Here is a 14,475-nt window from a genome sequence, read left to right on the forward strand (position 1 = left end):
TGTATGGATTACACAGCGACAAAGCTGGCTCTGCATGTCAGCAGTATCCAGAGCCTGAAGCATCTCACGTGTAAGAAGGAAAAGTAGAGGTGCTCAGTCAACACCTGCAACAAGACACAGGACCAGTGGTTTCTTGTTCCTGTGCCTCTTGTCCTTCCTCAAGTGCCTGATACCAGAATGCTGTGCTTAGGGTTTAGCCTGTAAGGTCCTCATCATTCCTCATGCAAGAGCTACTTCATGCATGCTTTACGAACTGTGTGAAATTCTAGCTATTTGATAGAGAAAGACTCAACCTCATTGCAATATAGTAGGCCACTCTTATCCACTTTCTGTGGTTTCAGTTACTAGGGATCAACCACGGTCTGAAAATATTGAATGGAAAATTCCAGAAATAAATACTTGATAAGCTTTAAATTGCTTGCCATTCGGAGTGGTGTCATGAAATCTCCTGTGTCCCATCCCATCCATCCTGGCACGTGCATCCTCCCTTTGCCCAGTGTGTCCATGCTGAGATGCTCCTCATCAACATCGTCTGCTTCTGACATCTAACTGTTGAAATCACCATGGCTCAATGATCTGGGACCCCCTTCTGACGTATCATTGGAAGGTCAGTAGTGGCCTAATGTTATATCACAATGCCTGTGTCACCCACCTCACTTCATCACATACACATTTTATCATTTCACATCATAAGAAGGGTGAATACAGTATAGTAGGAATATTCTGTGAGACCACATTCTTATAACTTTAATTACAGTATAGTGTTGTTATAATTGTTCTATTTTATTAATACAGTATATTATAATTGTTCTATTTTATTATCATTAATACAGTATATTGTTATTATAATTGTTCTATTTTATTGTTATTGTTGTTAACCTCTTACTGTGCCTGATTTATAAATTACACTTTATCATAGGTATGTATGTATAGGAAAAAACACAATATATAAAGGTTGAGTATCCCTTATCCAAAATGCTTGGGACCAGAAGTGTTCCAGCTTTTGAATTTTTCAGCTTTTGAAATATTAACATATATATAATGAGATATCTTGGGGGTGGGATCCAAGTCTAAACATGAAATTCATTTATGTTTCATATATACCTTGTATACATAGCTTAAAGGTAATTTCATACAATATTTTAAATAATTTCATGTATGAAACAAAGTTTTGACTGCAACCCATCACATGATGTCAGCTGTGAAGCTTTCCACTTGTGGAGTCATGTCAGCAAAAGTTTCAGATTTTGGAGCATTTCAGCTTTTGGATTTTCGAATTAGGGATGCTCAACCTGTATGGGATGCAGTACTGTTTGGGGTTTTGGGCCGCTACTGGGGGTCCTGAAACATATTCTCTGTGAACGAGGAGGGACTACATGGTTAAAATGTTCAAACTTCAAGTGAAGCAAAGCAAAATAAAATTTGTCCAAGTTGCAAGAAAATAAAGATGGAACTGATTAGCAGTAAAATGAGGTCTATTCATCTAATGTTAACTGCAATATGTGGCTGTCACAAGTGAATTGTTCAGGTATCTGGAATCATACCTGTAAGCATCACAGCTCTTGATATTGTCAGGAAACAACTCTGTGGCCAAGACCATGGTGGTAGTTTATTGAATATACCTTCCCAGTTACTTTAGAAAGGCCCCTGAACATCAATACCGTGCTGGACTATTTTTACATGAAGGTCCACAGGGACAAGAGGGTGACTGGCTACTCCTAGATTAAAAGGCTGGGCTGTTGTGCTTTTCGTAAACCCAAGATTCCAAGCCTGGGTTTCCACTGGATCAGTGTACCCTTCTTACAATTGTTGGAGTGTAGGTCCTCAGCAGGAGTAGGGGACAGTGCTTCAAATCACACGAAGAGCTTTTCCTAACTACTCTCTCTCACTCTTTTGCATTCACCACTTTGAATCATCAATGGGTTGAGAAGCAAGTGGGCCTGAATTTCATACATTCTGACAAGTGTGGTTAAGGGGGTAGTCCTAGTAGAGGACTGAGGGTCTCACCGGGGTGAAGGACTGAGGCTTTGTGACAGCTTGTGCACCTCCCGGACCTTTTCTCTTCCATCAGGACTGACAGCTGTGTCCCAGCCGTTTAGGCTGCTTCTCCTTGCTGCTCCTGTATAGCTAGGTGTGAGCTTCTTAGAACTGAACTGATCATTGCTTCCAGGACAGGGCTAGATGGGGGACTTTTGCACACTAAAAGTTCTAATTAGAACAAAGTCCACCAGAAGTGTGTGGTGAGCTCATTATAAAATAAAAATCTTCCTGGCTGGCCCAGATGAATAGATTTGTACATTTGTAGACCACGTTAGTAAGACATTTTTTTTGTTTTTGAAGAGCTAATAGTCACTGAGCATTTAGGAGTCACACCCTATTCTATATACTTTACATTTGACTCATTTAATCCTCATAATCCCCCGATTTTATGGATGAGGAAATCGATGCATGGTGTGACCTATCCAAGGAGACTTGGGTAGCAGTAGGAAGAGGACAGCTGAGGCAGACAGGTTGCAGAAGCAAAGTTGTGTCTGCATTATTCCATGGTCCTATGGAAACTATTGCAAACATGGTAGAGAATCAAAAGGAAATAACAGCTCAGGAATGAATTCAATACCAGGTTCTGCATAAATTATGCGACTTAAGTGCCAGTCTTGGTTGAGGTTTATCATCACTTACAGGAAGAAAGCAACTTGTTCAGGGTCTTAAAGTTAGGTTAACCTGGAATTTTAACTCAAGTCTGTCTAGATGGCTCTTATGCACACACTCTCTACTCCCAGCCCAAGTGAAAAAGCTTTAAAATGTTGCATATGGTTTTGACTGTGTCACCACAAGCCAAGCAGTTAAATTCAAGGGTTGGAGATCCCAGAATGAAACCAGTAGGCAGAAAGAATGTGTCTCCTAACTTTCACAGGGAACTCTCTAAGTGGAGGCCTGTGATAAGAGAGAAAATGATTTATCCCAGATGCATCTATTAGCAGAATTATGAGACAACATTGTTCAATAAAATCCAAATAGACAATACAGTTGGTAAAGTGACACTTGTTTAACATTAAAAAGGGAGAAAACCATGTTTCTATAGATGTGAACTAACCCTGAAAAACATTTTTCTTTCTATAACTGTTTTGTCCAGCTGGAGGGAAAAGAAATAAAAGAAAACATGAAAGCCAATAGAAGAATAATATGAGCATGAAAACCCATCATTAATCTTCTATTCAAATAGCAGTCACAGCTGCAGAATAAGTTAAAGGGTTTTTTTCTTTTTTCCTGAGACCGAGTCTTGCTTTGTCACCCAGACTAGAGTGCAGTGGCGGGATCTTGGCTCACTGCAACCTCCGCCTCCCGGATTCAAGCAATTTTCCTGCCTCAGCCTCCCGAGTATCTGGGAATACAAGCGCCTGCCATCACACCCAGCTAATTTTTGTATTTTTAGTAGAGATGGGGTTTCACCATGTTAATAGCAATTCTTGGGCCAGCCACGGTGGCTCACATCTGTAATCCCAACACTTTGGCAAGGCCACGGCAGGTGGATCACGAGGTGAGGAGATCAAGACCATTTGGGCCGGCATGGTGAAACCCCATCTCTACTAAAAAAAATACAAAAATTAGCCGGGTGTGGTGGCACATGCCTATAGTCCCAGCTACTCGGGAGGCTGAGGCAGGGGAATCGCTCGAACCTGGGAGGTGAAGGATGCAGTGAGCCAAGATCATGCTACGGCACTCCAGCATGGCAACAGCGCAAGAATCTGTCTAAAAAAATAAATAAATAAAAAGAAAAAAAAATGAGCAATTCTTTTCAGAGACAAAACTAAGTATATGACAATATACTCAGAAGTTAACAAGTGGTCAAATTACGTCTCTGATTCAGGCAAATGACCCCAGAACCACCAGTTTAATGGTGTCTTAGTTTAAAAATCAAACATAACTCTTCACATATTTTGTAAAAAAGAAAGTTTAAAATGATAATTTTAGCAAAGTATCCTGTGTGTAGACATGAGTCATCTACTCTCTTAATAACTTTAATAGTATTAACTGCATGATTTTCCCTGCCTAGATTTGGTGCAGGCATATGAAGATGGAGTCAGAGCAAGGAGGAGGAAGGTGACATGAGAAGGAAAATTGGGTAGGGGATTGTGGGGAGGGCGACTGAGGCCAAGGAGAAAGAGGAAGAGCCCTGGAAGGAGAGTGGGTCCTGCTTAATTCAAATCCTCCTCTTCACCGGTAACTTTAAAATAGTTGACCACTGAGATAGCTCAAGTATGAAATAAGTCTATGCCTGAAGTGATCTTCATCTCTCAAGCTATCATCATAAATATTTATTGAATAACTTCTATATCCTAGCCCCTGTGTGTCCTTCACTGCTTTTAAGCAATTGGGAAATCCCTTTTGGAGACCAAGTGCTTAAGAGAGATGTGATCTGAATGTTTCACTAGGTAGTTGTTTAGAGACAATGCATAAAGTAGTAAGAGTGCCATATGGAATGATAAAAATAAATTTATTTAGAGAAAATATACCGTATTTCTTTGCTAGACAAAGGTAAACGACCAACACAGCAGAGGTCAATTGTTAAAATGAGTGACCACAGATACAGGTCACTTCCACACATCATGTGTGTACAGCCGACCATTAGCACAAGTGACGAGGCAGAGAAATGATTCCATTTCTTATTCATCCCACTGGCTATGCCAACAGTTGCTTCATATCATGCTGAAGAAAAACCCACAGGAAAACAGGCCAAGAAATGTCCACTGCATGAGCATGAGGTCTTTTTGTTGATTTAAGGGTGATCTTTTTTTTTTTTTTTTTTGAGACAGGGTCTCAGTCTGTTACCCAGGCTGGAGTATAATGGCATGATCACGGCTCATGGCATCCTCCACCTCCAGGGCTCAGGTGATCCTCCCACTTCAGCTTCCCAAATAGCTGGGACTACAGATGCCTGCCATCATGCCCAGCTAATTTTTGTATTTTTTGTAGAGATGGGTTTTTGCCACGTTGTGCAGGCTCGTCTCAAGTTCCTGAGCTCAAGTGGTCTGCCTGCTTGGGCCTCCCAAAGTGCTGGGATTACAGGTGTGAGTCACTGTGCCAGGCCAAGGGTGATCTTTAAATAGCTTAGTAGTTTGCCAGCTTGGACTCTGTAGATTGGTACTGCAACCAACTTCATTTCTATACAGACCATGAATTAACAAATGTCTTCAAACCAGGAATCACCTTTAAAACAAACCCTTATTTGACAATAAACACACATATTTAAATACATGGCTTTAAAGACTATTTTGCACACTCTGAAATGTGATATTTTTCCATTCTGAGATCATGTCATAAATTAACAGACTAATAGAGATTTTTATTTTCACTGTTCAATTGCACTAATGCCCAGTAGTAGCCTGTGGTCTATTCTTTATCATTCAAGTTTATAAAAAGTAAAGCTGGAATTTCAGTCATGGCCAGCTGGCTAACCATTAGTCCTTTTTCCCACTCCACAAGTAAATAAGAGAGTCATTTTGGAACTGCTGGTCCAAGTCATTTGGGGTTCCTCTGTCCAGCTGCTGGATAAGGATGCCTGAACTTTAATCATCTTTAGCAGAAGAACTTTAGTTAATAGGTATCAAGTGATCATCACTTATTTTCCTATAACAGAAAGGGAAAGAAGAAAAGAGAAAAGACAGAATAATTTAAAATCTTTGAGGAGCAGTAGGAATACTCTATATTCTAGGCCCACATAGATTATGGACATGTTGAGTGAAACATATAAGAGGATGAAAAATTAAGACAGGCAAGGTGTTCTGATTATTTACCAACGTTCAGAATAAATAAGTAAACAAATAAAGAAGGGCAATGTCCACTGTTTGAGGTTTGATCAGATGCTTCTGGAAACACTGTGAGGAGTCACCTGTCTCTTAAGAACTTCCATGCCCCCAGGGAGGTGAACATCGCACACTGGGACTTGTTGAGGGGTGGGGGGAAAGGGGAGGGAAAGCATTAGGACAAATACCTAATGTATGCAGAGCTGAAAACCTCGATGATGGGTTGATAGGTGCAGCAAACCACCATGGCACATGTATACCTATGTAACCTGCACATTCAGCACATGTATCCCAGAACTTAAAGTAAAATTTTAAAAAAGAAAAACATATGTCACATTCACATTTATGTTTTACTCAATAAATAAATTAGTTTGTTTCTGGAAAAAAAAAAAAGAACCTCTGTGTCCCTTCGCTAACAAGGCCTTACCAATTACTAGAACAGTCAATTTTCCTCCTTCACTGCAATAGAGGAAGGTAAAGGTTAACTCTGCGTCTCTTCAACCAAGCATCTCTCTCCAAAGAACCACATCACTTTAGAACTGGAAGAGGTTTCAGAGGTCATCTGATCCATCCAAGAGGTTTAGGAGAGGTCACAGGACACACTTGGTTAATGGCAGTGTCCAAAATGAAAACCCAGGTGTTCTGATGCTCAGGCTAGAGGCTCTGTCAAAAACTCAAAGGAGAATCAAATGTGTGCTGGTTGTTGGACTGATTTGTTGAAGAGTGACCACAGCCATGCTCTGCAGGAAGCAGCATTGGGATAGCAGGTATCACCTGTCATGGTATCACCAGACAGAAACCAATCTTTGCAGAGCTGAATCTTTATGTTCATCTTTAGCCTCCATTCACAGCCTTCCTCGATTTTAGTCCATTCTCCTGTTCCTAGCTTTTATTTTATTTTTTAAGAGTCAGGGTCTCACTACATTGCCCATGCTGGTCTCAAAATCCTGGGTTCAAGTGATCCTTCTGCCCTGGCCTCCCAAAGTGCTGGCATTACAGGCATGAGCCACCATAACCAGCCCCATTCCTAGCTTTTAAACACATCAAGCTATACTTAATTTTAGATGGAGTCAAAGCCATCACTTGTTCTCAAGGCCTCATTACAATCCATTTCCTTCCATCAGGGCCTAGGCCCTTCATTCACTCTGCAGGGTCCATAAGAGCACCCTGGGATTTAGGCTTTGGTCTGATGATTCCACTGAAATTGCTATAGCTGACTTCACTCGGGGTCATCGTTTGGCCAAACATAGTTACAGCTACCTGTCTTTATTTTTTGATATCCTCTTTTTCAAAACTTTCATCATCCTAGTTCTTTAGTTGATCTCCTTGGTAGATTCTCTTGTTCCCTCGAATTCTTTCACTCTTCATGAGGGGCAGACGCTCCGTCTCACCATGCATCTTCTCAACAACCCTCAGCATACCTTAGGGCAAACAGTCTGCTGCTGTTGCTCCTTGCGTCTCACCACTCACACCCAATCTTACCCAAACATCTTGGGGTCCACGCCTTAAATCTTTCACTTGTTCCATTGGGCTGCACGATGAAACATTTAACAACCTCCCAGGACTTTGTGTGGCACAAACCAAGGTCCAAACACCAAAGACCTATCATTTACTTTTTAGAATTCATGACTACATTTTCCAATGAAGTTTTTCCCCCTTATAGTAAAAAAAGAGATTTTGAGAGACTTTCCTTATACATGGTGCCTCTTAGGAGGCAGCTGCCTATTAAGAAAATTAATTTCCTTTATCCCAGCTTTCATAGCAACAATTTAATGCTCTGAGAAAAAAAGGTGTGATTCTGAAAACAACTCTTCTCAGATCTCATTTTCTATTTACCAGACATTCTCTGGATCTGCTCAGTCATATCATTGTAAGTCCCAAGATGCTGTATGAATTGATTAACAGAAAAATGCATCCTGTGGTTTTAAATAGCAATTATGTTCTCCTAGCTTTCTTCAGGAATTTGGGTTAGAGAGTCCTTCCAAAAAGAAAAAACATGTGTAGAGTATACTTTTAGTTACAAACTGGCACCCCTGACTTCAGATGAAAGCAAACACAGGCACATTAAAAAAAATTTGTCTTCACATGACCCCATTCTAGTCCACAAATCACTATGTAATATGCTTTGTCCACTGAAGTCTAGACCATTTCCCTACATGTCCTGACGAACAGCAGGCAAAGCACAGTGGGGCAAGGAAGAGCTACCGGTGTTTTACTGCTAAGCAAGCACTTGGACGGCCTCCTTGCAAAGAGGTTTCCTGCTCTGATCAAGAAAGGTTGCTTGTACCACATACTGTGAAAAGGGAAAACGACTCTGACATTCCCAGAATTCCACCTCTAAAAATAAGAGCTTTGACCTCTACTTGGTCCACTTAAGAGTTCAGCCTCTTGACTTTAAGGACATAATTTATGCCTTCTCTTAAGAGTTTCATAGTATTCCTAAGAGATTCCAATCACGTCATGTAGCTTTCTACATAACCCTGTTTTAGAAGAAATAATTCATTTCTAAAGCCAGTTTCAGTGGGAGGAAAGAAAAGAAAGGTGAATTATTTCCCATGAGAAGCTGATCTCTGAATGTAATGGTAATCTTGGAGGGGCTCTTTCTTAAGGCAACAGAGCAGCCCATCTCAGGAACATGGCAAATAAACATGATACTGACCTCCTCCGACAGCAGATGCAGGACAGGAAGGCTGAGGACTCTTTCTGATACTCTTCTTTGCTACTGCATTCCTTCAGGAATTCCTGCAAATCCGTTTCAGGAAACCCATTCTGTTGGAATTTCTTTAGAAAGTATACAATGTTGTTACCTTATTTATAAAGCATGAGAAATTGCTCTTTTGTCAACAAACCAAGTCCACCTTTGCTAAAATAAAACTCTCCCACATTGCTAGCTCAGATCCAAGAACTGATGTTAACAATGATGAATCAATCTGTCAGTCCCAGAACACCAAGCCAGGGCCACTGTGGGAACAGAGAACAATCCAAAGAAAAACTTCAGAAAGAAAGCAGAGGAGAGCCAGGGAGAGGTTTGTCAAAAAAAAATGGTAATGAAGGAAATAATCAAAAGTCAAATGTTTAGTCTGGGTACGATGGCTCATGCCTGTAATCCCAGCACTTTGGGAGACCAAGGAGGATCACTTGAGCCCAGGAGTTTGAGACCAGCCTGGGCAAGATGGTGAGACCCCATCTCTACAAAAAATACAAAAATTATCTGGCCATGGTGGTGTGCACCTGTAGTCCCAGCTACTCTGGAGGCTGAGGCAGGAGGATCGACTGAGCCCAGGACTTGGAGGCTATAATGAGGTAGGATCATACCACTGTCCTCCAGCTTGGGCAACAGAGCAAGACCCTCTATCTTTAAAAAAAAAAAAAAAAAAAAAAGTCTAAATCTTTAATGCTAACAGCAAGACTAGATAAGACCTCCCACTACACACACACATCGGCAATGTAGGCTCTGCTTGGGAAATAATCATTATTTCCTCTACTTTTATGGAAGTTGGTCACCTAGTGGAACAGAAGACAGATTTTTTCCATGCAGACACAAAGACTCCCTCCCTTCATGCTTAATGAGACAACTCACTTTAACATTGAGGCTTGGCCCCCACCATGCAGGGACACTGCCACATCAAAGACATGCACCTCTGTGGCAGGAGTGTGCACCTCTTCCTTCTCCATGCAAGCCCTGATGTGAGAGCCAACTACCATTCCCACCTGAACACTTACTTATCTCCCCACACACTCAAGAGGTAATGGACTGGCTTTCTTCTGCGTTATTCTGAGAAAGTGGTTAAGCAGAAAACAGCCCTGACAAAGGCACTGGCATGGCATCCCTGGTTTTTCAGTCACTGACCCTGAAGCAGGATTTTCTAAGCATGACCATCTGCTGTGAAGAACGTACCAGCACCCAAGGAAGTGAACTTCCTTCAAGTCACAAATCAGTTAAATGGGCTCAGTTTGAAAGGATACAGAATCCATCAGGTAGCTTAAGAAAGTAGGAAGCTAAACAGTCACAAAAGCCTTAGTTTTCATAATTTAAAGGAAGCCTGCACCATGCCAGTAGCTGTATTATCCAGTGTGATTTGTAGCAACATCTGAGAGTTGTCAGGATGCCAGTCACCTCTCATCCCTGAAACTTATGACTCAATCCTAAGTTCCAGGCAGCCACACTGGCAGGTATAATCCGTCAGGGCTAAGACCAGCAGCCCGACTACCTGACTTACCCCATTCAACCCATCCTGACTCCATTTCCCTTTTCTTTCCCACCACCCCTCCAAACCAATCCACCCTGCTGTGGGTAACAGGGACGATGTCCTAAAACTCATCTCCAGTGTCTAAAAAGTTTGTCCATAAAACCTCAAAATCTGAACTGTAATATTTTAAGTTTTTAAAATGTGGTATTTTCCTATAATCTATACAGAATTTACAGTGATTTTTTTGGCTGCAAATATTGATAATTACTTACCTTAATGGTGTCATAAGAATCTGTAATAAGTGCAATAAAAAGGCTGAGAATCATATATATGAAAAGGCTGATGAAGGAATATAAATACAGACGACTGAACAGCCACACCAAGATGCTCTTCTGCTGGATTTGGGCAAAGGTTGCAAACATGTCATCACCGTTGACCAGAGAAAACAAACACTCAGCAACTGTGTTCAGATTTTCAAACTGTAGGGGGAGATAAAAATTAGTTTCTGAAATAGAGTATTCTAAAAAGCAGAAGGTATCTAGTTAGCTTGTTTTGTTAACATTGTTTTTGTCATTCGTAATAGTGGTAACTTACTTATATTAAGATGCTAGAACACCATGAGAAGTAGGAAAACATTATTCAAAAACCCCCTCTGGGCCAGGTACAGTGGTTCATGCCTATAATCCCAGCACTTTGGGAGGCCAAGGTTGGAGGATCACTTGAGCCCAGGAGTTTGAAACCAGTCTGGGAAAGATTACAAGACCCCATCTCTACAAAAAATACAAAAATTATCTGGGCATGGTGGTGCACCTGTAGTCCCAGCTATTCAGGAGGCTGGGGTGGGAGAATCTCTTGAGTCCAGAGGTTCAGGGTGCAGTGAGCCAAGGTTCTGCCACCGCACTACAGCCTGGGGAACAGAGCAAGACCATGTCTCTTTAAAACACACACACACACCCCTCCATACTCTCGAAGTTAATCTCTTAACAATTCCGACAGTTTTTCCCTATGTAGTTTTTATATATCTAAAACCAGGATCTAACAAGTTTAGATCCTGGTTTTTCTCCTGATTAACATAAGCATCTTCTTATGTTTTCTACACTTAGAGAGCATTTGTAGGTTTTGTTTGTTTGTTTGTTTGCTTGTTTGTGACACAGTCTTACTCTGCCACCCAGGCTGGAAGGCAGTTGCAATCCCAGTTCACTGCAACCTCTGCCTTCAAGCAATTCTCATGCCTCAGCCTCCCAAATAGATGGGATTACAGGTGTCTGCTACCAAGCCCGGCTAATTTTTGTATTTTTTGTAGAGATGGTATTTCACCATGTTGGCCAGGGTGGTCTCGAACTCCTGGCCTCAGGTGATCTGCCCACACAGCCTCCCAAAGTGCTTGGATTATAGGCATGAGCCACTGTGCTCAGCTGGCATTTGTTATACAACAGACCACTCCTTGAAAATGCCAACAAAACAAAACTTTCTACCACCCTAACCAGAAAAAATGAGCTTTTTTTCTAAATTGCCCTATTTCTGTCAGTGATTCCAATCTCCTACCAAAGAAATAATTAAGTCCTTAAAACTCTGTGTTGAACTGATTACTCTTCCCCATTTTCAGTCTTCTAAGGCCTGTCTGTTCCTATCATGTTTGTCCGATTCACCCTTTCTACTCTACTGTGATGTCAACATGAATTTCTGAATTATTACAGAAACTTCCAAGGAAGTCTCTTTTACTCCAATCTCTTCACCCTCCCCAGTGAAAGCTGCAGTAAAACCTGTACTTTAAGAAGAAGGCTTTCAGGTCATTTCTCCCTTGTGAGATTACACAAAGTTTGGATACAAAATAAAAATCTAAACCAAGAAGGTTGTGATAAGTTCCTCCTTCATGCGGTCTCATTATATCTCCTTCTTGACAGTATTAACATGCTGTGCTTATCTTCTCTTCCAACACCAGGCCCATCCCTACATTTTTCCCTCATGGAATTTATTCTCCTCACCTGCTATGTTCTTTCTCTTCTCTGCATCCAATTAAACCAACATTCAAGGGTTATTTCAGAGTGTACTTCAAGACCGAGTGCCCTGGCAGCTCTAGTCCTTTCTCTGCACTCCGTATCGGTAAGAATCACAGAATGAACTGTGGTCTTCTAATTGTTTTTACACACACGCTCCAACTAGATACAAACACCATGCCTTACTTTCCAGCCACATGGCTGGACCAGGCAACGTAAAGTTGGTGGCTAAGGGGGAAGGTCTACAAATGCACCCCAAACAAGGATCCCACCCATGGCTTTGCTGCATCAGCAAAAACTCTGATGAACTAAAGTCCTTCTCCAAAAAGACCTAGAAGAAATATCCAAATGAACAGATCACTTAACAATATGTAGATTATTTAACAGTAAAACAGGCGGTTGCCAGAGTAAATATTTTCCAAACCCAACACTAGCCTTAAAACATTGAAGTTAAAGCTGAAAACATTGACATTAAAGTTGGTTTCTATAGATGTCAGTTACAACTCTGACAGCACCATTAATAATTCATATTTCTCAGTTTATTTTGGAATCCAGTCAATTCCTTTCTCTAGTTTCAAGAACCTCTGAGTCCAAGCACAACTGTCCATGCTTCAGGTTTCAACTGCAAATAGCTAGTTGCTCAGTACATGTCACATTCGTTTTTTAATTTTCTGTTTACTCACTTATCAGGCTACATAAAATATCTGTCTCAACATTAACATTATTCATAACCATTTTACCTCCCCCTCCTCTTGTGAACATGAGAATTATTTTAACACACCAAAGAGTTAAAACAGAGACCCAGTCAATTTTAGGTGTTTGGTAACACCCTGCCATTTTGTACAAGAAGTGGCTGTGAACCAGAGTCTGTTTCAGTGGCCAAATTCATAGTAGAAGTGAGCTTAAAAATACTCAAGGTCCTAATGTGCTTCCAGTCTAGAAGGACCACATTTGTAGGGCATTCCTTTGGATCTTGAGCAATCATAAGTCCCTGGAAAGCAGGTACTACTCTCTCTCTGCTTCTTGTTCGTTCAACAAACTTTCTGGGCACCTACCATGGTCTATGTGCTATGCTGGACACTGGGAATGTAAAGAGGAACAAACCATAGTTCCTCCCCTCCAAGAACTTGGTCTGTAAGAACCTAGCAATGTTGGATGCACAGTAGACATTTAATACATATTAAATGGGTATTTCCATAAAGAGTCCCCATAGGTTCTCTGGCCCCACAGTGAGAACCCAACCATTCATTTCACAAATGATAAGTTTGCAGTTGGGCCAGAAACCTTTCATTTCAATGAAACCACAACCTGCAATGGTTTGTGTCAGAGAACAACATAAATATTTGCTTTAAGAGCTGGTGCCAATAATCTCATGCAAACTTTAGGCAAAATGTTTTAGCTGAGAGGTACGTGGCTAAAACCAGAGGCCTTGGAAGGAGGAAAATGTAATGCAGAGTCTGCTGAACTTTGACCCATGGCATCAGCAAAGTCCAATAACTTTTCAAGTCTTGGTCTCCTTGGTCTTCTCATTTGTAAAACGGGGACAACGCAAGGTTATGATTTATTCCTCACAGAAAAAAAAAAAAGTCCTCTGGAAATGTAAAAGCCACATTAGAGTAATGTTTGATAATTCAAGATGAGGTTTGGAAGAACATCAACAGTCTCTCGCCCTCTGTGCCCAGGCATTTTGAAAGGGCACCGCGCCAAAGTCCATTAGTGCCGGGAACACACATCAGCAGGATACTTTTTGCATCTTGACTCCCTTTCCATTGAGCCCCTGAAATCAGATGCCTAACAGGAAGACAGGAAGCTGAAGTGTTATGGGACCCCAGCTATCAGTCAAATGGTTTTCCTGATGTCTCCTTTTCAGTTGTTTTGTTTTAAAGAAAGAATTAGCTTTCACAATCAAGGTTGCTGTGATTCTAAAAATCCTACAAAAATGCCCGCTTCGAATGCTTAGCTTTTCAAGGCTTCGGGTAACCTAAAAGTCCTCTGATTCAGATACTGGCAGAACCTGAACTTGCTGACAGCTTGGATTAATTTGGGGGAAAGGATGCAAGGGGCAATAAAATATTCTAACTTCAGATTCAAAGAGGCAGCAATATGGAGAAGAAAAGGACAAAATTCCAAAACCAGACTGATGTTCTCTTCCCCAATTGACTTGTACAATTCGGTGAATTAACTCAGCTGTGCATTTCCCCAATATATCAGCCTGGTGAGAGATGCCATAACCTGTGGGCAACCCTACAGACATCCCTTATCCCTCCCCTCCTCCAGGGGTATAAAGGGAAAGCTGATATTAAGTGAAAGACATAAGTCTAGAGCTGCAGTGTCCATAATGGTAGTCACCAGGAATGTGTGAATAGCCAGCATCCAACAGGTAGCTAGTCCAAATTGAGATGTGCTGTGTGGATAAAATATCCACCACATCAAAAATACTAGTATGAAGGAATGTAAAATATTTCAATATTTTATACTGGATAC

General features: G+C 41.1%; 1 protein-coding gene across 1 annotated transcript in view; it reads right to left on the reverse strand.

The window, feature by feature from the left end:
- Positions 1-4,476: 4,476 nt before the first annotated feature.
- MCOLN2 (mucolipin 2) overlaps positions 4,477-14,475 on the reverse strand; it is a 71,702-nt gene continuing 61,703 nt past the window's right edge. Inside the window, exons 12-14 of the mRNA XM_030913286.1 lie at positions 10,267-10,473; positions 8,464-8,585; positions 4,477-5,628 (exon numbers count right to left, since the gene is read on the reverse strand). Of these exons, the coding sequence (XP_030769146.1) occupies positions 5,592-5,628; positions 8,464-8,585; positions 10,267-10,473 (366 nt within the window). The 3' untranslated portion in view covers positions 4,477-5,591. The remainder of the gene's footprint in view (positions 5,629-8,463; positions 8,586-10,266; positions 10,474-14,475) is intronic.

This window comes from Rhinopithecus roxellana, chromosome 12 (genome assembly GCF_007565055.1).
Source record: "Rhinopithecus roxellana isolate Shanxi Qingling chromosome 12, ASM756505v1, whole genome shotgun sequence".
Lineage (NCBI taxonomy): Eukaryota > Metazoa > Chordata > Mammalia > Primates > Cercopithecidae > Rhinopithecus > Rhinopithecus roxellana.